Below are 24892 nucleotides of genomic sequence, written 5' to 3'. Positions count from 1 at the left end.
GTATGTAGAAAAAGGTGACGTCTTGTATAATTGAACTATCCAATATAAGAAAGCCATTTGTGGCAAAGTTTTGGATGTTCAAGAACTTGAGACAATACAAGATCAAGCCGCTTTGACTTTATGCAATTTGGAAAAGATCTTCCCACCTTCCTTCTTCACTATTATGGTGCACTTGCTAATCTATCTCCCTCATGAAGCAATACTTGGTTGACCCGTTTTCTATCGATGGATGTATCCTATAGAAATGTGTTAATTTATTTGTAAATTATTCATTCATTCACCACTATGCCTTTAGTTATAACTTTTGATAATGTTGTATATCGTGTTTAGGTTCCTATCAAATTGAAGTCTTATTGTCGTAATAAGCGTTATCTAGAAGGTTCAATTGCTGAAGGCTACTTGGCAGAGGAGTGTATGAATTTCTGTTCTGGATATTTGGAAGATGTTGAAATAAGAATGAACAGACCAAGTAGAAATGCTGGGCTCACTGATTATAACTTGACCGAAACTTATTTATTTCAAAGTTATAGAGAACTAATCGGCAAAGTTGAAATTTCAGAATTAGATGATAGATCGTGGGTACAAGCACGTCGATATGTTCTTTTTCACCATGATTCAATGAAACCATTATGCAAGTAAGTTTTAGAATTTGATAAATATTCATCAATTATAATTTGTTTATCTTCTAACAAAGTAAGCCTCTTTTTAACATAGTGAGTACAAACAAATCTTCAGATCTTGTTCACGCTCCCGAAGATTATAACATCGAGAGATTAATAAGTTATTCACAGAATCTTTTCATGAATGGTTAAGTCAAACGGTATGCAATTGAAGCTTTCATTGACAAATAATAATGTTTTCTCATAACATTTATAATTACTCAATTTACTTTTAATCCAATAGGTTTAGAGTGATAAGGACGTCAATGACGAAGTTAAATGGCTTTCTCAAGGTCCGAATAGAGTAGCAAAAAGATATAGTGCCTTCCTCATCAATGGATTTAGATTTCATACAAAATATCAAGATAGATTGAGGAGAACTCAAAATTATGGAATAGTTGTTAATTCTTCAATTACAAGTTATGCTAGTCCTAGGGACAGTAATCTTATTGAGGGAAATGTGGAGTATTACGGACTTCTTACTGACATTATTGAGTTAGATTACTATGGCAAATGGAAAGTTGTCTTATTTCGATGTGATTAGACTGATGTTAATACTGCTCGTGGAATTAAACAAGATCAATTTAGTTTTACAATGGTGAACTTCTCTCGATTGATTCACACTGGACAACAATTGATAGATGAGCCGTATGTATTTTCTTCTCAAGTGAAACAAGTTTTTTACTCAAAAGATCCAACTGATGAGGGTTGGTACGCTCTACTCTGTAACATCCCTAGAGACTTGTTTGACATGGGCAATGGAAGTAGAGATGACATCGACGACAGATCAGAAACTTTGCCTTTTCCAGAGTAAAACTTAAATGAAAATATCCCTAGTACTAGTACACAATTTCAATGGATTCGCCAGGATGTTGATGAAGATATTTACGAATTATGATATAGTAAGATTTTACAATTTTTTTAATTATATGTAATATCATAATTTAAATCTTGGTCTTATTAGATATTTCAACTATTTTATATGTGTTGTTATTGTTGTAATTAGTTACTAAAATTTCAACTATTTTATGTGTGTTGCAGATAAAATGACTAGAAGAAGATTGCGAGATCTAAGTATTGTTCAAAATACTCCAAACTCGGAAGAAACAAATAGTGAACAACAGACTGCTATTGGATATTCGAATGTTCTGAATACACCTAACGAACCTGCAGAAATTCAAAGTAATGTTAAATTTAATTTACATGCGTGTTGACTTTTATTATTGATTTTTTTTCAAATTCTTATATTATAATATACCATTTTTCAGCTGAAAGTGGTGGGATGCGCAGAGGTCGAGGACGTACGCTACTTAAAAATTTATACGAGTTAGATCCTGTTGAGCGTGTCAAAGTATGTAGAAACAGTTTTGGCTAGCATGTTGGATCAGAAGCTCGACTTTTAGCAGGATATTTGGGCATTATAGCACGAAATGCCAATATGTTGCCTATCAACTACGAGTCATGGCATTAAATGCCTGATAGTAACAAAAATCAAGCTCTCGATAATATTAAGGTAACAAAATGTTAATGTAATTTATAATACTTTGGTTTAAGTTTCATTTATATTTACTTTCTAAACTTGTGTTTTTTGTAGGCGAGGTTTGCTTTAGAGGTCTCGGATAATTATGTCAAGAAGGCATTGGGAAAAGATGGGGAGACCATAAAAGTACTTTAAAGAAAGAATATTTTAAGACAAAAACAACCCTCGAAGAGAAATTGCGAAATGTCCCGCCGGGAATGCTAAGGTACCAATGGGAAGATGTGGTTAGATTTTGGAATTCAAAGAAAGGAGAGGTATTACGTACATCCAAACTCTTATAATTATTTCGGTTTATAGTATTTACTATATACGTAATAATAATTTCATAATGTAGGATCGTGAACGAGTTGGAACAAGCAGCAGGCAAAAATAGAAATTCACTCACACAGCTGGGTCGAAAAGTTTTGCTTGTGTAGCTAAGGCCGAGGTATTTTGAATTTATTAATAGTGTCAAATATTTATTCCTTTTCATTAAATGATATTTTTACTACTATATTGTAGGAACTGTCGTCTGGTCAAAAAGTTGGACGCCTTCAGCTTTTTGACACTACACATAGGAAGAAAGATGGATTTCCTATGACTTCTGAAGCTGCAAAAATTATGGTATGTTTAGTTAATAAAATTTGAATTATTTTAAATATTTATAGTGTTTAATTATAATGGTTTAATTCTTCGTTTGTAATGCAAATAATGTTAAGTTATGTTGCATTTGCTTTTATTATATATTTCGTTTCTAACTCTTTGATTAATTTATTAGGAGAAACTAAAGGATAAAAAGGCAGAGTATGAAGCGATTGCTTCGAGTGATAGTTCTGTTAATGTTGACGACATTAATAATCGGATTATTACTGAAGTTTTAGGTCCTGAAAGGTATGGTTGGGTTCGATTTCAAGGATCTTTTGTTAACCCAACCCAATATTTTGGATCCAGCTCGTAACAATACATGCCTTCGGGGAGTTAGGCTTAAGTTGAAGTTCAGAGGTAAAGAGACCAAATGGCTCAGATGCAAGCAAGCACAGTTGAGCAAATTACTCAACTTAAAACGGAGGTAGCATCGAGAGAAGCTGAGGTTGAAACAAATATGAAGAACTCTAGCCACAATTTAAAGTAGAGGCAGCAGCGAGGGAAGTAGAGCAGAGCAGAAAGTACGATGCACTCCAACTACAACTTCAGAATATGATGAAGATGTTTCAGCAGTCGCAAAATTCGCCATCTTAAACTATTGTATGAATATTTTTAACATTTTAAATTTTAACATTATTTTATTCATTTATTAATTTATATCATATATCTTTCGTTGAATTTGAAGTATCATTTAGATTTCTTGTTTTGGTAGGTTTCCATGCTACAGGAAGGGTTGCATATGGATGAAAATTGGATGTTAGAAATCTGCCAAAGTTAGTGGCCTTTTTTGTAAAACGCCACTAAAGAACGGTACTTTTAGCAGCGTTTGTAAATAAAACGTCGCTAAAGGTCATGTTATTTAGCGGCGTTTGTGATAAAAAGCACCGCTAAATGTCATGTTCTTTAGCGACGATTGTGATAAAAGTGCCGCTAAAGGTCATGATCTTTAGCGACGTTTGTTATAAAAGCGCTGTTAAACGTCATGTTCTTTAGCGGCATTTATGTGGACAAAACGCCACCAAAATAGGCCTAAAAACGCCGTTACAAGCCTGTTTTGCTGTAGTGAACCAAATTTATGATTATGTCAAGTTTCTTTTTAAATTATTTTATCGATAAGTGCTAAAAATAACATGCTTTAACTTCATTCTTAGTGCGTTTTAGGTGATTATCCGATGTTAATTGTGAATTTTATACTCTTAATCCTTTAAATTCACGTTTTAATGCTGAATAGAGCATTTGGAAGTAAAAGAAGCGAAAAATGAGTGAAAATTAGAGCGTCAGAACAAGCTGAAGGAGCCACATAAGTTGCACCTTTTCACACGGCAAGACCACACAGGCGTGTGGTAGGCCATGTCAATTTCACGGGATTGCGCACTGAATAGCCGAAAATCATGATTTTTGGGTTTTTCAGACATTCTAAGACGTATACATGACAAAAATAAGAAGATAGGAGGGAGCCGTCAGAGAATACTCAAGAAAACAACTCGAAAACACCATTGAAGCCAACTTTGAAGTAAATTTCCGTCAAGATTGAATATTCCCAGTTGATTTTTTTAGGAAATTATCATGAGTTTCTTTTTATTCTTTCGGTTATACTATATATTTGATTTTTCTCTTTTCGAGTATGAACTAATTTTCTAAATACCTAGGGGAGATGAGTTCTATGATGAATTCTGTCGTTTGATTTCTATTTTGCACAATAAATATTTAGTTTCTTTGTTCTCAATTGTATGCGCTTAATTCTTGGTTTGATATTTCTAGAGTATTAATCCGCATTCGATATGCTTAAATCGGTGGTTAAATAAATCTTGTTTAAGATTATATCTTTTATAATTGAGTGGAGTTACATGCAATCCTAGAAATATGACGACATAAATCTATTGGATTTGAGTCAAATCTGATAGGGGAATCCATAGCACGAGTTAATGCAATAATATGGATTTTAATTAGAAATAAATTTTAATTAATCAGCTTAGAGTTAGTTGCTCTTATGCTCGAAAGAGATATTATCATAATTTAGGGATTTCTACGAATCAATGTGCTAAGTAAAGAAATTGCGTAGTGATAGATGAAATCTAGGCGGATTCTTGCCTAGGTATTGTTTCATTTCTAGGTTGTTATTCGATTATTTTCGTGTTTTGTTCTTTGTTGCGTTCGTTAGTTAATTAAATTAATTAATATTAGTTTTAATCGATCATTTGAATTATCCGGTTAAATAATAGAAAGATGGTAATTACTAGTACTTGTAGTTCTTATGGGAACAATATATTTGCTCACTGTAACTATACTATTAATCGATAGGTGCACTTGCCTGAGTCAAATTTTTAGTTAATTTTGTAACCATCATTTATTACAACTTAAAACAAGTGACATCATCCTAAATCCACTTATAGAGTTTTTTATTCCACTGAACATGTATCAAACATTCATGTTTTTTAAATTAAAATTTTTTAAATTAATTTCTGAAATTACAATCAAATAAAACCATAATTATATGAATAAATAGGTAAAGATGTTAAATATAATGATAAATTAAAATGCTTAAAAAACAACGAGCACAGTGGTTACACCGACTTCTCTCGTACTATCGAGAAACGTTCAAAATTTATCATCATTTATTATCATCCTTATCGAGTCTTAAAGATTATCTTTAACCAAATAATAATAATGAAAGCATATAATTTCTTCATTGTGGTACGTGAGAAGGTGATTGAAAAGCTCTCTTATATTTTGGTTTTATTGCTCCTTTGGGCATTCTAGTTATATTTCTTTTCTTTTCAATTTAAATTTTCCCTTCTATTGCCTAAGTTATTTTATATTTGCTCTCTAGAGATTAGCAAAAAGCACAAAGTGAGCGATGAAGAGATTTGATTGAAGCTTTGTGCAAGCTCTCGTTAAGATACTAGTCATGTCCTTAAAAGTAATTATTCCATAATTAGTGGCTTGTAATCATACAAGCCATTGGTTTCCACTCAAGTTGTTATGGAGGCTTAATGGCCATTGATATCTATTATTTGTTTTAGTTAATTAAGTTAAATGTATTAGTGGGTGGGAGAACATCATCCAATTTCATTTATTTTTTCTCCAACACCAATTGAAAAGAAAAGAGGAAAGGAGAAAGGAGATGAGTCTCTCGATTGTCATCCATTGATTTGAGGAAGAAAGAAGGTGAGTTTTTCCACTTCATTTTTATGAAATTCTAGTTTATAGAAGTAGTATAATTCAACCGAAAAATTAGATGTTCCAATTGTTAAGCCTTCTCTAAGTTCACAAAGAAATGATTTTTGTAACCATGAAACAATAATTGATGAGCTTAGATTATAAAAAAATCTTGTTAGAATCACAAGGGTGATATTGATTTATCACTCTTCTATTGGAAAGGGATAAGAATGATCATGTGGAATCATAGTTTCATACCATCTATTTTCCTATATAAATAATTATATGTTAATAGAATTTGTTTGTAAATGATGAGAACTTTGATGATTGCCATTAAATACTAATAAAATAGAGTCCTTGTAGTAAATTATAAAATATAGGAATTTCAAATATTAGCGAATATTTAGAAAAGTATGTAAAATGAATTTAATTTTAATATTTATTAAGTTGAGAATTTATTAATTGTTTTATACTTGATAAATTAAACGAGGTTAAAAATTGGAATGTCGTGGGATAGTGGAAAGAAGGAAACGGACAATGAGCAATAAGTTCGATTTGTGTTCTCTAATAACTGTTCTCAATTTATTATAATTGAATGATGTTGATAACAACATATGCATTTGACTATTTAATTTAATTGAGTTATGTCAAATTATATATACACATATAATTGCGATTGTGAATTGTGTTAGATAACGTGATCAATAAGTTTTAGTAAGGAATAGTAAAGAATGATGCCCTATTAACAAATAAGTTTTCGTGGCGGCTGCAATTTACTTCGTATTGAGTACATTTTATTTTGGTAATATACCGATGTGTGTTGGGTACATATGCTTTGAACGTAATGATGAGCACTAGGTGCGTATATATTTAGCGTAAGATGTATATTACTTCGATAGTTCTCAAAAGTACTGGATGTTTATGAGAACATAGGAACATTTTATGTCGGTGTGATAGTGGATTATTCCATGTATTGATTTTGAATCCGTATTTAGATAAAAGCTTGAATTAATTATTTGAACTTTAATACAAGTGAGAAGAATGATAGCATGTGAATTTGTGTATTATGAGCCATGGGGCTGATGACATTATAAAAATGAATTGAAGCATTCGATTTATAGAATAAAGATCAAAATAGAAATAATATTATGAATGGACTAATCTTAGTAATGTAAAGCTTTGAAGGCAAAATTTATTTGTTAATATACGAGACTTAAATAATGAGAAGAAGGATAGCATGCAAAAAGTTATGCGAATTTACAAGCCATGGGAAGCATTTGATTTATAGAAATAAAATGATATTATGAATTGAACATAAATGTTGATATGCAAAGCCTTGAAGGCACAATTTATTTGTTAATAAACATCTTGACGATCTTGAGAAAGCACTAAAGAAAGAAATTTTTGTTTTTTTTTTAATTGATTAAGTAGCATGATATATACTTAATACATGTATAAATTATCTCTACTTCTCTGTCCAACGTGTAAAATTGTCTGTTTTTATGCACAAATAATAATTGGGTAGGGTCAGAAAGACTCTCTTCTCATCTCAACAATTTTGTATTCTACTTATTGTCTTAATATGTACCTAAATTTCTAAATGGCTATTGGAGTCTTCAGGATCATTATGAATAAATAATATTGATGAAATGGTAATCCAAGCTAAATGAGTATGTAATGATTAGGTTGAGACACCTTAAATAAGGTTTTTAGATATATTATATTTGAAAATAAAAATGATTTTGAATTATATCATGTTTATATATTTAATTGTTCCATAATTGAATTAACATAGTTTGAGTTATTTCAGAAATGTAATGTGACATCACACATTTAATTTGATGATCGAATTAGATGTGGGGTGTCACAATAAATTACATAAAATATATAAAATAAAAACTAAAACTAAAACTGTAATTAAAATTAAAAAATCACATTAAATTAAAAAAAATTACATTAAACTAAAAAAAATTGTTTTTAAAATTTTAGTTTTCTTTTTATCTGTTGACAATTAACTCATATAAGCAACGAACAAGTAAAATAGAGAAGATTAAACATACAAATATTTACGTGGAAAACTCCTCTGAATAGGATAAAAAAAACGAGCAAAAGAGGCTTCGGCTTTTCACTAAATGAGTAAACAAACAAGAGTACAATATGGAGAAAATAAACCTAAATGTACTAAGCATACATTACAAAGTCCCGAAACAAAACCCTAACTTGGGAACAAATTTCTCTCTATAGTTAACACCAAAAATTCTTTCAAACTCATATGCGACTACATCTTGTGGCCCACAAAGAAAAGGCATTGCTGATTGGCAAATCAAAACATGGATACAATGACCCCTTTAAATAGGTTGAGATAGAAGGGCTAAAATGACTAAAATATCCCTGAAGTAATCGGAGTTCAACTGGGAAAAGAAGTCCTACTTGGAGTCTAAAACACGGCTACATTAGGTGAGATATCGTTGCAACGTCACGACTCTCCTCGTCATGACGTCACCCTTGCTTCTGCCTCAAGAGATCTTCGTCTTGTCCCGACGACCCTCGTCGTGACGTCATCCCTTGCTCGTTGCGTCGTTGCAACGTCACATACCTCCTTGTCGTGATGTTATGCATTTGTCTCCGATAAGTGCCTATAAAACATCCGATAAATGCGAGGCACACCCTACATATCTCCACTTTGACTCGTATTTATCATGTTTCCTTTTCCATGCCTGTCATGGGCCTAACTCGAATTTAGCTGAATGTCAACCAAGTCTAAATCATACTTAAACTTGGAAACTGAAAAATTCCTAGTCTTCAAATGAAAATTGTATAATGCAATGAGGGCCAATAATACCTAAATAGGAGAGAAAAAATTAACTCTCTCCACCTGAATGTAACCCTCTGTGACTAACCTTACATCAACATTCTACAAACCATTCGAGTCCTAAAGACCAAAAGGGGATGGGACTTTTCTCTAAATCAAGCACATGTTTGACATCTGACACGAGTCCACCTTCAACCGGATTATATGTAGATATCGTCGTGACGTCGGCCTTGCTCTTGCCTTAAGAAATTGTCGCCTCATCCTGATGACCCTCATCGTGACGTCGTCCCTTGCTCATTGTATCGTCACAACGTCACATATCTCCTCGTTGTGATGTTGCACGTCTGTCTCCGATAAATATGTACAAAACATCCGATAAATGCAAGACACAACCCACAAATCAATTCGTATGATGGTATATTCATCACGAATATCATAGCTTAATATTATATAATATTTTGAATATATTCATCATGAATATAATGGCTAAATTAATGTGAAGGATTACTTAATATTGGGAAAGAATATTTTAAGGAAAGACAAAAAAACGGAATTATGTATCATAGAAATTAAGTTACACATTTGACATATAATATTCCCAAATTAATTAAAATATTGGGTTGATCTAATTTTGAAAATTTAATGTTTGTGTTAATTCATATTTATATCAAGTGTGTATTATATGATAAAAATGTCAAGAGTTAAGGAATAACATTGTGGTCTTATACACAATTTTAATTTATGACGTGTAATTTTACAGTATGTTTTCTTAAAATATAATAGATGAAGAATATAACACATAATAGAATATGGAAAAATAACAAGTAAAAGCTTCATGAAGAAAACAAAAGCATTGACTTAAGTTTTAAGTAATTTTTAGAAGTCTTGGAAATTGAAAATTATATTAAATTACATTTTCCAAAACTGTAAATAATAATGTTAAGAAGTTGTGTTTTTGGGAACATTTTATTACCACACTTGGGATCTTTTTTTGAAATATATGTGCTGATTTCGAAATTTTTATTTTATTTTTCTTGACTATTTTTGAATGTTTTGTTAAAATTCTCTGTGAGCAGGGTAATATATTCCTAGAGCTTTTTAATTGCAACGTTTTGGGAAGTTGACATTTCTTCATCCAGTTGGAAAGCAATACTTATCTCACCTTTTGTCTTACTGCATTTCACAGTTTGGAAAGAGTCAATAAGTTCTTTGATTAACAAACTTTCAAGACCTTTAGTTTCCTCAATAATAATGATCTTAATAGAGAATCTCTCACGAAGAGATATCAATACCTTTTTTACTAGTTTGATACTTGAATATTCTTCACCCAAAGAAAAGGCCTGGTTTGATAGATCAGGCAGTGTTGCGTAAAACTCTCCAATGGCTTCAGTTGCCTTCTCAAGTTCTCGAGCTTGGAGGTCAGACATATTCGATTGCTTGATACTAGAAGTACCTTCATGTGCACTTTCCAAGATACCCCAAGTAGATTTGGCAGCGATACATTTAGCAATCCTCTTGAATTCCTAGCAAGCTTTTCCAACTTATCTACTCTCTCTTATTTTCAGTATCCATCATCAGTGGCTCCCATCCAGTAATAACAATATGTCAAGCCTTCTTACCAGTGGATTTAATATAAGCTTTCATGCAACCTTTCCAATAGGCATAATAACCAATTTCCATTAACTATATTAAGTGACAAGCTTTAATATCAATTATTGACCTAAACAGTTGCTGAGACATAAGTTGTGTGCTTAAAAAAAGTGGCTAAGGGAATGAGCACTCCTTCGAGCACTGCTATAACATGAATAGAAATGAGAGACATAAAGTTTGTTTATGTAATTTGATTTTCCTACGTCTGCGGAGCCTAACTCAGTAAGATTTATCCACTATCTTCAAACACTTTTAACAAGTGACCCCAAATCTATCACACCCGAGTGACAATTTTCTTACTTTTGTACTTTTGAAGACTAGAACTCTCACCACTAAATTCACCCGTATGAACTAAGCATGTATCAATTATATAGAGTTATTCGAGACTTGCTAACATAGAGAAGACCTATCACAATCCCTACTAAAAAATAGGCAAACTAGTTAACTACAATATAATAATAACAAAAAAAAGGTAAACATGGACTCTTGACAGCTAATAGTGCAACGTTCCAATCCAATATTCACAATCCAGGGAATTAGATAAGGATAATCCGATCCAATCCAATTTTCAAAATATATTTCCCCAAGTAATATGATCTTCATTGATAGCCTAAATACAATATTTATAATCACTATAGCCCATAATTCCGGTGCAATAAATTGCCAATAATACAAATATAGAAATTGCATACCTTACCGTAGTTATTTTGAGAGTGGACACTTCCTTAGACACTCATTCATACTTTTCACATTTTTCAACAAAATCCTTAAACTTTAAATCCTAAATCTTTAAAATTAAATTCTAAACTTAATTAAAACAAAATTAAATTAAATGGCTCACAATTATTCAAAAAATTACAAAGACTGGGAGCTAATCATTTTCCAATATGAAATGACAAGTGGATTAAATTCTTTTTTTAAAAAAAAAGAAATATATCAACCAAAATTAATGGCTTTAATGAGTAAAATTATTAGAACAATAGCTTATTTAACTAAAAAAATTACAAAAAGTTGTTTAAATAAAATCTTGTAATTAATATTTTTTTGGGTACATTAAGCGTATGATTTATAGATCTCATGTATATGTATTAGCCAGTGTTGGTCATTGTGATAAGGAAATGCTTTTTAATTGTTTTGCTTTTAAGGTAAGCTTATGACTTTTGCCGGAAAAAGTGTTGTTGGATCCTACGGTTTGGCTTAACAAGGGATTGGCAGAATTGCTTTTCCCAAGCTTTGGGGCATATAATGTGTTTCGCTATAATTGAATTTGTATGCTTGGTTTATGTTGGGTCAGTTTGACTATTCTATGTTAGATTTTGTGGGTGATAATTGATGTGGTATTTTGTTTTGATGTTCTGTTAAAGAATTTTTTATTATTATTAATAAAATTTTGTTTGCTGAGAAAACATGTACATATATTGACGTAGAAGGATGAAAATCCAAAAGAAAACATGTGGACATATGTACCTTACCTTATCATATATAGTAGTAGTTTTCATTGCTTAGATTGAATTTAAAAGATTACTTTAGCTTTTTGGGCGGGTCATTACCATATTGCCTACTGTCACACAAAATTGTTTCCCAAAAGCTAAACATAGTGATGCCCCATAAAATGCAAATGATGAATGAATTAACAAGCAAAGAAGAATAGAGAAAACCAACCCAGTTGATGGGTAATTAATTACTCCAATTTAAAATTTCGACTAATTAACTGATAAGTAACATAGCTCTATCTATCTATATATACATGTGTGTGTGAATTGGATGATGCCTTTTATCATGTCTTTTGTTTTAGTTTTATTGAGCCTGGTTTCTCTCTTCTTACCCCACAATGCCAGGGGAGTGGCCCTGGATTAATATTGTGGGATGTGAAGGTGATGCAATTGAATAAGACTGAACAGCAGATGAAAATATCTTCTCAAAATATTACTGCCTGGCCTTTTTCCATGATTGCAATAACTCATCAGTTTGGGCTTGTCGTATTTCCCCATCATAGGATGTCTAGTTGCCTTTACATCTTAACACTTGCTTGTAGGTTTGTACGCGCACCTCTACCAATGATAAGCCAACCCAACCATTTTGTTTGGCTTATTGGATGACCAAAAAATATACATATATAGATATATACATATATATCAGTCAGATTTTGCCTTTTGTTTGCTTCAAAGTTTGCCAATCAAGGCAAATCCTTGGATAGATGACCAGTCATCAAGTCCTTTACGAGGACCTCATCTTCCTGCGTCTAGCGTGTCGCCTGCCGATGTACTTGTTTTTCTTTTTTTCCTGCCACACGGGAAGCACCTAATTTATTGTATATATCTGAAAATCCAGATGGACCAAATAGATCATCAAAACTACGCATTTAGAATTATGAATTCAAAGTGCTAATTGCCCAATATTCCACTACTCTTTGTTGATAAAGTACATATACAGATTCTCTTTCAGAAAGGAAGGAGGAGGTTAGGCTTCAACTTGTAGCTGATTGAGACCAATGTACTCTCAGATTATCTACGTTTAGTAAACAAAAGAAATTGGGACACACTGCTATGCTATTCATGCTAGCTAGGCTTTTTTTGTTAACTTTAATGGGAATATAATTCTTCTCCAATTTCCCAAGACATAAGTAGCAATATTCTAAATGGACTGCTCTGCTCAATATGACATGCATATGTGTGTATGAACGCTTTAACTGTCAGATACCCTGAACTGGGATCGATAAAAAAAGAAAAAGGAAAGATGCCTATGGATGGATAAAATTGCCCTCTGCACTCAACTCAGTTGAGATTCCGGAGAGAGCAAGGGTTAGGAATTTTATTTCACGTTATAGCCTGGTACTGCAATCACTTGGTCAATCAATATTAATGGACAATTTACAACCGTCAGCCTCAGCCATTAGCATATAAGCATTTCCAGCTGCTAGCTACTAGTACTACCTCATAAAAGTCAGTGGGCCTTGCTTGACCATAAAAACCCTGTTGATATGTTGTGATGGGTAAAGTGGAACACTTTCGACAAGCACTACTTCTGATTGATTGGGGCTATTGGCTATACCTTTCACATAAATTGGATTCCAGTTTCAAAGTATCACCTAACTAGACGAGGCTAGCCACAAAGTTTCAAATTTTCAATTAAAGGAAGCTGTTAATTGCACGGTAATCTTGTCAGTTGAACAAACTTTTGAAGCTTACATGTTTCCTAGAGAGGGTTTCAGTCCCTTTATGTTTGGGTCTTCAAACTTGGCTTTTCAACCAAGAGGCAATTAAGCAGCAATGGATTTGACACTTGGACATTTGGAAGGCACATACATATATATTAAATTTTATCTATTATTATATTTATATTGTACCGAATTGGTGGTAAAGAATGAATTTATCACAAGATCCTCACTTTTAATAAACAATAAATATCATTTTGAGAATAATTTTATTTTTTTATATAAATTTTAAAAAGAATAATAGTTTATTATTATTATGTACGTCTTTTATTGAGATAGTATCATCCTCTATCATTTCAGTAAAACAATAGTAGTTTTTGTGATTGCCATGGATTTGATATTTGATGAATAAGCCTACAATAAAAAAGGGCAGGCTATGGTATGGAAGTAACATTGTAACTCAACCGTTGGACTTGGAAAATATTCAAGTCTGGATTTGTAATTGGATTTGAGAAAATAGGCTGAAAACTTACATAGAGCATTATAGATCATAGCCCAGCAAAAAACATTAAATAACCCAAATTCCACATGTTCAGGCCAGGCCTCAATTTCAACTTTCAATTGTATTTCTCTACACATCTACTTCCGATGCTACTGGGCTCGTATTTTATATATTATTGATTTAAGCCTGATCAAATTTACTAAATGCTATATATTTTCTGCGATTATATGTCTGTATTCTCATTACTATTATAAACCAAATGAAAAATGGTCTCTCCTGTGTTCATGATTTTAGTGCTCCAATCATGAATCCTTGATAAGCAAGGTTATCACTTCTTTTTTTTCTTATTTTTTTTATTTCTGTCTGGCAGGTTATATATGTATCATATGAATAACTTTTAAGCGTGCAGCGATTAACCCAAGTTTTTTTTTTTTTGATCGAAATTATTGCAAATGACAATGATGAATATACATGTGAGGGGGTCTAACAAGCCTCTATAGCTAGCGTTTTGTTCAAGCATGGTCATGTCTTTGTGCTCTTTGTTGGACTCTCATGCATGCATCCTTGCATGCATTCACTTTTTCTATATCTATGATTTATTATATGTATATATAATACTAATACAAGCCATCTTTCCTTTCTTTTTTGTGTAAGTATAAATGCAGGCCATGTAATTAAGTATTCCTCGATATGGTTGTTTCTCTACACTGGATCCGCCCTAATTTAGCCTTTACAATCACGATATTTGACCTCTGTGACAAAAGCTTGCATGTGATTAAAAGCAAGGTATCATGTTATTACTTTTCAGATTAATTTGGAATTTTTCAACTGCAGTATATACATATAGAGAGATTGTGGAGCCGACTTGCTTAGTTAGAAGATTTTTTTTTTAATATCAAAAACTAATTTATTTGGTCCTCCAATTTTATAAAAAAAAATTATTTTAACTATTTATTTAATTTTTGACTTTTTTTAGCCTCAAAATGAATGGATATTAACTTTTTTTTAAATATACTTTTAATAACTTTTTAGTTTTTAAATAAATTTTATGTCTTTTTTAATTTTTATATGTAAAAAAATTAATTAATTGTTAATGTGACATCCACATGATAATCCACATGTATGCCACGTTAATAAAGTTAAACATATGCTAATTTTTTCCATCTATTTTAATGTGATTTGACAAACAACTCAAATTTAAAGGCTAAAAAAGACGAAAATTAAATAGAAGGCTAAAATAACTATTTTAGGCCTAAAATTTTTTGGTTTAATTGGTAAAATTAAATTTTATTTCTCGAGGTTTAGAGTGGATTATACTAAAATGGCCTTTTTAAATAATGTAAGGATTGCATCATATGTGTAATTAAGTGTTAAAAATATTTGTTGTTTGATGCATTTTCTAGTTTACCCCTGTCCTCAAACTAGTAACTAATAAGAGTCGTATGAAGTCCATTTTAGCTTGCAATTTCTACAAGTTTAGAATGATATTGATATCAATGGATTTATTATTTTATATAAAATGTTGAGTGATCTAATATGATAGATGATGAATGTTTAAGATTAATAAGAATAATTATAGAGTGTAATTGTAAAGGTGAAATCAGATTGGAAAGGAAAAGGAAACAAGGGGAAGCATTGTAATGATAAAATAGTTTTAGATCATAATTGCGTATTTAAGAAATGTTGGTAGTTTGCGTTGATGTGAATTAGAGACAAAATAATAAGGAAGCTAGTTATAGTGGGACTCACTTTCGGTTTAGGAAATAAATTAATGGAAGGAAGGGATAGATAAGAGCATATTGGTACTTTGTAAAAATGTGAGTGAAAGAGACGTGTTGATGAGGGTGAGGGAATGTGATTGGAAATGCAGAAACCCACTGTCCCACTTTGGGGACACATTCCATGGAAATTTGGGGTTCTGCTTTTGACTCTCCCCTCTCTTCTACGGAACACCCTCCAGCCGCAGCCACACACAGCCATAAATACATCTACATATATGCCTTCATGCATATCATGAAACCATGCCCCATTTTCTCTATAGCCAACCTATTTTTATTAATCTCATCCCCAGTCAAGCACAACGCTGTGGATTTTGGGTTAAAGATGAGATTCGGTTTGGACCGACCCACCAACTGATCTCCTTGCATTGGATTGGATGCTTCTCGCCGTCCATCCATTTCTTATTTTATGCGCCTTTAACATTTACAATGTTATATTAATTAATTGATTAATTACTTTGCTGTTGATTAATTAAAAACTTATTCGTTCATATGAAAAAATGAAAAGTTCAAATAAAAATATAAGATTTAAAAAATGATTGAAGACTTAATTTAAGTCTCGTTTTCAATTTGAATTGAGCTTTGGAATTATTATATATTTTACAACATATGTATGCATATACACTTTAATCTATTAACCCCCCCCCAAAAAAAAAACATATCCCATTAGCTTAATGCCAAAACGAATCCTAAAACCAACCCAAAATACAAAAATAATATATATAAAATTAATTAAGGCTTTAATTGGTATGACAGAAAGAAAATTGAAAAGATTGAAAAATTAAAATGGTAGAAAAATAAAAAGATGGAAGATAATATATATTTTTTCATTTTCTTGTATTGGCCTGGTGGAAATGAAAATAAAAGGAAAGAAAATAAGACACAAGAAAAATGCATAATTTTAAATTAACATATACAATTTTCTAATTTTTTCTCTTCTCATCATTTAAATTTGGAAGAAATGAAGGTAATTATAATAGTAATTCCTTAAATTTTGTTGGCATGCAAGGAAAAAAAAAACAAAAACAAACAAAATCAAGACACTACTTCTAAAACTAGAGTTAACTAATTATTAGACTAGTATTAATTAATCTAATTATTAAGCTAGCTTTGAAAGTAGGATTTTCAAAGCGAAGTTATTTACTTTATTGATTTAGTCTCCCCTCTCCTCACAAAAACACCAAAAATTTTAAAGTACAAAATTTGTTACTACTTCCCTCACTCACCAAGTCTATTTCGAAAATCAAACCCAAAAAAATTTTTAAAAAAAATCAGAATTTATTGAACACTTTTCAAGTCTGCATATTTTGAGAAGTTTATTGTACAAGTTGATCTTAGTGTGAGAAAAGCCCAAAGTCTTTTACTCATGAAATTTTAAATTTTAGGTTTTTATGGCAGCGCTCCAATCAATTAAGTTCCATGGGTCGATCTATTTTTTCCTTAATAAGCATGCTCCATTGCTACTTTATTTCTGTGGACGAAAAATTCTTTTTTTTTTTTTATATATATTTCAATTCATTCATGCTTCTTTCTTGACTTACAACGAAAAAGAAGAGTTCCTAACCCTAAAACTGATAATAAATAATTCGAAAAAAAATATAAAATCTAATAAAGGACTAACTTAAAAGTTAGAATGGAATCCTGTAATACTAAAAGAAGTAAACTAAAATAACACTGATATATGAGAGTTTTTCTTAAACTCATTATTTGAATGTTGATTTCCTTATACTATATTGTCAATCTTACATAACAAAGTAGTCCATTTGCATTTGAAAAATACTGGACAGAATATGGGGTTTCGCCTCTGGGAACAATTATGGTGTTGAAAAGGGGTAAATTGGTTGGATGATTTTTGTTTTGCTTTTCTTGGCAAAGTTTCTGTCTTGAATAACCTGGTAATTACGCATAGTTTGCTGCTCACCAAAGATTTAAGAGCTCTAAGTCATGATTTCTTTTTCCTTCTTCACCTCTTTTTAACTTTTTACCATAAAAACATTACATTTCGATACTTGTATCAATCCTTTTTAGGCCAACCAACCAGCAAGCTTAGCCGGTAAAGGCTATAACACAAAAATAGCGAATAAAACATAGAAGCTACCGTGCCTGCCTGCCATTTGTCCGAAGCTAATGGAAACATCTATAATTCCCTTTTAGAGTCTTGGTCTATAAGTTTTATATACTCAATACCATCGGCATTGAATTTCACCAAGCAATAAAGGTAATCATGTTTTCTTTCCGACGGATAAAAAATATCTAGTACTTGAACTTAATAACTTTTCCCTGTTTAGTCCCTAAATTTTTTTTTGTCCATATTAATCTTGGAAGTTGACAATTTTCTCAATTTTGGTTCTTGTGATGATGCAATACTCTAAAATTGTGCCACATAATGTCTCAGAGTGTTACATCATCACAGGGACCAAAATTGAGAAAAGCTGTCAAATTATAAAATTAATATTGATAAAAAATTGAAGGACCAAGTTGAAAAAAATTATCAAGTTCAAAGTCTAAAAATTTCCTTATCCCTCTTTCAAATAACATGTCCAAACAAAACCTTCCTTTGGCTCATAATTAATATTATATGTGTTTATGTTTGAGTTTAATATAAGAAATGGCACCTCTAACTTTAAACAAATTATGTATCAAAATCTTAATTGATCCCATATAAAATAATAGCTCAAGTAAATTTCAGCGAGAAGCTATGTAAATTGTTAACCGAAAGAAGATTAAGGGAATCTGATTCATTTAGATTATATAATATATGCTATTTTTTGAATGCTAACATGTATATATTATTACTCCACTTATTTTCAGCTGAGGACATGCATGATTGTTGATTGTGGAAACACCTTTCCCACATTTTCAAATCAGGCTTCATTACTTCGAGTACTACATTCAGGGCATAGCTTGAGGGGGTTGGTCAGGGCTCCCATCTCTTTTTTTTCTTAAATAAAAAGTAGGAAAAGAATTACTTTGGTTTAAAATTTATAATTTCATTTTTCTATATATTGTCTTGGTATAATGTAACAAAATAGTAACACATATATATATAACTTTTTCTATTGTCTTAATGTATATAATTGCAAAGCTAAATAAATTTCAAATATTAAATGTTATTGCTCCTTTAAAATGTAATTTATAAATCATATTGTATTGGTTCGAAATTCATAAAAATGTTAAATGGTCTACAATATGGCTATTTCAATGTATTTATCGTATCATGAAAGCAATTTTAGTATGAGTTTTACAATAACAATATATTTGTACAATATCAGACTGTGGAAATTTGGTTATTATATTACACGAAAAACTATATAATTCTTCTTTATTTCTTGATCTCTAATACTATGATTTTTATTTTGTTGTTATACACTAAAGTTAATATATAAGTACATTTCATCATTTCATATCCTAAAGGAGTTAACCGTTTCTTTCTTGCTTCGTCAGGTAGTCCTCTATGATTGTGCTTTGTTAGGAGTTTTGCTGAAGGGAGCAAATGGGAGAAGCTCCCATGTCTTCATATTTTGATGATGCTTTGGTAATAAGTCTCCCAACTGAAAAAGAAATATATACAAATATTGCAAGGTAGCCAAGCCCATTCCAATGCTACCTTTACATGTGCATGCGAAAATGAAGACTGAAAGTGCCAACCAATTCATAAAGTTATTGGACTTGAGAAACAACACTCCTACACTAATAATTAATGGAGAACTGCCCAGAATTCCCTTTGCACTATATAATACATATGTTCGTAGAGGGTCATAAGAGAAGGAAGGCAAGCCATGGATAAATTCACATATGTAATCGAAACCCAGAAGGGTCGCGAAATTGAAGAGCAGCTGAAGAGGTAGAGAGAGAGAGAGAGAGGAGGGGGGGGCCAGGAAGGTGGAGTGTGTTCCAAGACACAATGATTACATGGTCTTGGGGAAGCAGAAAGGGTGGCGTGGAAATAGCCAAGAGTGTTGAAGAACGTGGGGGCTTGACCGAGGTAGGAAAAGGACGAGGCAATGCAATATGCATTAATATGAAATAAAATGGAAAAAGAAGATAAGGGAAAAAAAGCCTTAATTCACAATTTAGTCCCTAAATATATCAATTTTATCATTTTGGTCCTTAAATTTTTTTTTGTCCCAAATGAGGACCTAACATTATCAGTTTTTCCATATTAGGACCTAACGTTATTAGTGTTCCAAGTTCAGCTCTAACATTAAAAAAAGGCTGAGTCATCCAGCCAATTATTTTTTTGGCACGTGTCATATAATGATGTCACGATGACATCATCATCATTTTTTTTTAAATCTTGAAAAAATATTAAAGAAATACTAAAATTTATAAAAATGACAAAAGGTTCTGAAAGTTATTAGAAATTATAAATAAAAATAAAATTGTAAAAAAAATGGTGAAATAAAAACAAACTGCAAAAACTGAATTAATCATGTTGAAAGTCAGGTAAGCAGCCCTAAATCAAGTATAATAAAAAAAAAAGTTTGGTTAAACATTTGGTGCATATAATTTCAATCTTTGAAGTTTTCTGGTTTCTTCACATTTCTTTTACTTGGTTAAACATTAAGAAAAATGATTATTTCATGAAATGGTTTAAATTAGATTTTTTAAAAGAAATTTAATGATGATGTCACAATGACATCATCATATGACATGTGGCGAAATACAATTGGCTGGATGACACAGCAGTTTTTTTAACGCCAAGAGGACTAAACTGGGAAGACTGATAAGATTAAGTCTTGATTTGGGAAAAAAAAGTTTAAGGACTGAAGTAAAAGAAGGAGTATAGTCGAGGGAGTAAAGAGAGGAGAAAGCCAAAAAAGAGAAGAGAAAAGGGTTTAGCTAAGCCTTTTATCATGATGATACTATCAGCCTTTTTGGTCTTTGGTTTGTCGACAGTGTATGTGTTGTGTGTTCACTGTGTTTTGTTTTTGTTTTTGTGTTTCCCATCCCCCACTCGATCTCTCTCTCCAACTGCACTCACAGACACAGAATGTAATTATATACTTTGAACCAATCACAAAAGCAAACTAATATTATTATTTTATAAAGGGAGAGATAGAGAGAGATATACTTTCATGTATAAACTACTACTAATTTTAATTAACTATAAAACATGTATATAATTAAATAAAGAAAAAGGATCCTGATTGCTACAAGAATGGATAGAGAATGCCTTAGGAAGAAAGCAAAGGAGACTAACAGTACTTGCAGACTCTATAAATTTAGAGTGGTGGAGAAGAGGGAAGGGCGCAGATCGATGATCAGTGACCAAAAAATTAATAAACAAAAAGAAGAAAACAAAGCGACCAAAAAAACACCAAGAAAGCATATAGGAAAAAGGAAAGCTTATTTTGAAGCTAAGGATAAAAAGGGGTCAGTGTATCACCCACAAAGGCACAAAGACCTGCCAGAAACTAACCTACCCCCCCAAGTGATAGAGATTGAGTTATCCTCTTCCTTCATACTCGAAATCTCCTCTCCTTTTTTGCTTTTCTTTCTTTTACCACTCACCACCACCTCAACCTCAAACCACATCATTTACAACCATAATTCAGAGACCTCTGCAAACTCCATCTATGTATCAAAGGAAGGTTTGTTTTCTTTCTCTCTTTTTCGTAACCCTTTTTCCAATTTATCCTTCCTATACGAAACTGTAAACCAACTTCCTTATTGTATCGCACCACATCGGAGAAGGAAGTGATCATCAATACCAAAACTTCATATCTATATGTGTATATTTATGTATTGCAGTTGAATCGATGTTTTTATCTTTTTTTCTCCTTTCCATTTTGAGGCAGATTTAAGAAAGGGAAATATCGAGGGATGTGTGGAAAGAAAGACGAAGATCAGGGAGAGTGTTCTCAAGCTATCCATAACATACAAGGTTACCAGGAACAGATATATATGCAACAACAACATCAACAGATGCAGCAGCAACAGCACAATATTGATTTATTTGGAGGAACTAGGGGAGGGCTGATATTCCCTGAAGTATCTCCCATCCTACCATGGTCTCTCCCTCCGATTAACAATTTCAATCCAGCCCTCTTCACTGGAAACCCGGTTCGAGACGATGACCCCTTTTTGGTCCCTCCTCCGCCAACCTCGTATGGGGGTTTATTCAACAGAAGAGCTCCTTCCCTACAGTTTGCATATGATGGCACCTCAGCTGATCATCTAAGGATCTTATCTGACACACTAGGACCGGGGGTTCAACCCGGCTCAGCTCCTTTCGGGCTCCAAGCTGAGCTGGGGAAGATGACCGCTCAAGAAATCATGGATGCTAAGGCTCTCGCTGCTTCTAAAAGTCACAGTGAAGCTGAAAGGAGAAGAAGAGAACGAATCAACAACCATCTGGCCAAGCTACGCAGCTTACTCCCAAGCACCACCAAAGTAAGTTGGTAGTCATTGCACATATACTCGTAATCAATTTTTTTAAAAATCTTCATAAATAAATAAATGGTTATAAATTGTTAAAAAGAAAAGAAAGCATTATAAATCATCACGCGTACAACATGTCCTGGGTTATTATATTATATTATATGGAACTATGGAAGTGTCACTCATTCACCTTTTTTGCACCCTTTTTGTTTTCTATTATATTGAGCTTTTTCCCTTCGAAAATATATCTGTAGATTTTTCTAAGATTCTACTTGGATGTTCTGATAATATGCTCTCAAAACCTACCCATTTAGACCTGAAAGGTCGTCACATTTCTTTCTTGGCCCGTCTTTTTTAAATCTTTTTCCAAAAAAATAAATAAAGCTTGTCTTTGGGCTTATTCTTAACAGTTTTGTGGTAGTTCCAAGAAGGAAAAAGAATACGAAAAGGGAATGAGCGTTAATGTCGCTCGGTTGATATGATAAAGAGAAACCAAGGAGCAGTTCAAAAGCTTCCACGGAATTTTGTTGCCGGATCATCAGTCAAATTAAGTTGGGAATGAAAAGAAATAAAGAGAGACAAACTAGCACACTCTGTCAGTTCACACTATTACGCCACTGCCATTCCCTTGAGATTAAAATGAACCCCCCACCATTAACTACCAAAACTAACCTAATCACATGCACGTTAATTAATAACTACGTTGTTTATAGAGTTTGATGCCAAGTTAATTGTTGTTGTCTTGGTTATCATCACTTTGTGACGTAGACGGACAAGGCTTCACTGCTTGCAGAAGTAATCCAACATGTTAAGGAGCTGAAACGACAGACCTCTTTGATAGCAGAAACCAGTCCTGTGCCCACCGAAATTGATGAGCTAACCGTGGATACGTCGGAAGAAGATGGTAAGTTTGTGATCAAAGCTTCACTTTGCTGTGAAGATAGATCCGACCTTTTGCCTGACCTAATCAAAACATTGAAAGCTTTACACTTGAAGACACTAAAAGCTGAGATTACAACGCTTGGTGGGCGTGTAAAGAATGTTCTGTTTATAACCGGAGAGGAAGACTCCAGTAGTAGCGGTGAGCAGCAGCAACAGCAGCTGCAGTATTGTATTAGTTCAATACAAGAAGCATTGAAAGCGGTGATGGAGAAGACTTCTGTGGACGAGTCTTCTTCAGGGAATGTGAAGAGACAAAGAACCAACATCAGTATTCTTGAACATAGGTCTCTTTAGCTTACAAAAGACCTTGAATACGTACTCTCTCTTTTTTTAATTTACCGGTATTCATGATGAGGGGTGTTCATTTTTCTCTTCGTTTCTTTTGTTTTTCCTTTCTGAGAGTGTGTTTTAATTTGAGTATTTCTGTCATTGGACAAAATATATATAATGATGGTGTGGTTGGTTTGTATACTTAAAAAAATGGGTTCAATTATAGAGAAGAGATGAAATGGAGAAAGAGGAGGTAGGGCTGAGATTTGGTGATGGTGATGGCAACGGATGAGCCGGTTGTTTTGGGGTTTTGGTATTGGGATGACCGTGTGATGGATGATGGTGATAGCAGCACAAGGGAGGAATATGGTTTGGATTTAGTGAAAGGAAGGAATAGGCAAAAAACAGTGGAGGATCTTTTTCGTGGGAAGAGAAACCTTATATCAAAACCCAACATAGAAAACGTGAAGGTGATGGGTGTGATGAGTGGAACCAGGCAGCTTAGGTTGGAGTTGGGACAAAAAAAAAAAAACATAGACTCTCAGGCTCTGGTATGGTCTGGGCTTTTTGTTTTGTTTGTTTTGTAGCTGAAAGAAAGAATTTACTATATGTCACAACTCTTCCCCTCTCGTCAGATATTGGTGGGGAATTTATGATCATAATATCATAAGCCTAGTATATTAAGAATGGTAACCAACGTACTTCTTTTTTATTCTTCTCGTGCTTCTTCTACCATCAGCACCAACCTTGTTATCTCATATGTTTTTCCCTTTCCTCTTTTTAATTTATTATTTAAAAAAAAAACGAGCGAAGAAATGGAGAAAGGAGAGAGATATTAGAAAGAAAACCCTAACGAGCCTGGCTGGTATGTTCTAATGTATGCACCACAGAAAGAGATTGTTTTAATATAATTTAATTGTTGATATTTTATATGACTGTCTTTTTCCTTCCTTCCCTGGTATTTGAATGAATATTATATTAAAAGAAGACCGGTCTGATCCATTATTATCTATGTGAGTTTCATGGTTAAAACGTATAGAATCTTGCTATCAGGACTTATTTTTCTTAATTAATGTAAAATAAATACGAATGACATTGACTTTGATAATTAGATGATGTTATTATCTATACCATTACAAACTTCCCTACTAGTATACTAGTAATGTCATTTTTATTTCTTCTATTACATCTTAATACTATTTACTATGTATTAGATATTTGGTACACTCTCAATAAAATTTTTAAATTTTATAAGCATAATCATAGATTCACAAATGTTGTATACAAATTTGATATATTATTTAAAAGAAAATACAAGACTGTTTGTAGAATAAAAAAATACAATAAACACTAACTCTTATTATAATAATATTTTATATAAAATATTCAAATCATTACTTAAAATAAAACCAAAATAT

General features: G+C 32.3%; 1 protein-coding gene and 1 long non-coding RNA gene across 2 annotated transcripts; both read left to right on the top strand.

The window, feature by feature from the left end:
- Nucleotides 1–2566: 2566 nt before the first annotated feature.
- Nucleotides 2567–3012, top strand: LOC121224206 (uncharacterized). Its single transcript, XR_005921792.1, has 3 exons — nucleotides 2567–2626; nucleotides 2701–2802; nucleotides 2957–3012. It is a non-coding gene; the product is annotated as an uncharacterized lncRNA (long non-coding RNA).
- An 18011-nt stretch (nucleotides 3013–21023) lies between these two features.
- LOC107946454 (transcription factor bHLH30) lies at nucleotides 21024–24404 on the top strand. Its single transcript, XM_016880784.2, has 3 exons — nucleotides 21024–21472; nucleotides 21680–22274; nucleotides 23031–24404. Exons 2-3 carry the CDS (start codon nucleotides 21705–21707, stop codon nucleotides 23496–23498), a joined length of 1038 nt encoding a protein of 345 aa, XP_016736273.2. The 5' UTR covers nucleotides 21024–21472; nucleotides 21680–21704; the 3' UTR covers nucleotides 23499–24404.
- Nucleotides 24405–24892: the final 488 nt, after the last annotated feature.

The sequence above is a fragment of the Gossypium hirsutum genome, chromosome D12, assembly GCF_007990345.1.
Source record: "Gossypium hirsutum isolate 1008001.06 chromosome D12, Gossypium_hirsutum_v2.1, whole genome shotgun sequence".
In the NCBI taxonomy this organism is placed as follows: domain Eukaryota; kingdom Viridiplantae; phylum Streptophyta; class Magnoliopsida; order Malvales; family Malvaceae; genus Gossypium; species Gossypium hirsutum.
The sequence above is the reverse complement of the archived record's forward strand: the minus strand, read 5'-3'. Positions and strand labels throughout refer to the sequence as shown.

Bases quoted from the DNA above. Each gene is read 5' to 3' on its own strand.
- LOC107946454 (XM_016880784.2), top strand. From the start codon at position 21,705: ATGTGTGGAAAGAAAGACGAAGATCAGGGAGAGTGTTCTCAAGCTATC. The intron at 22,275-23,030 runs GTAAGTTGGTAG...TTTGTGACGTAG, and splicing joins TACTCCCAAGCACCACCAAA to ACGGACAAGGCTTCACTGCT.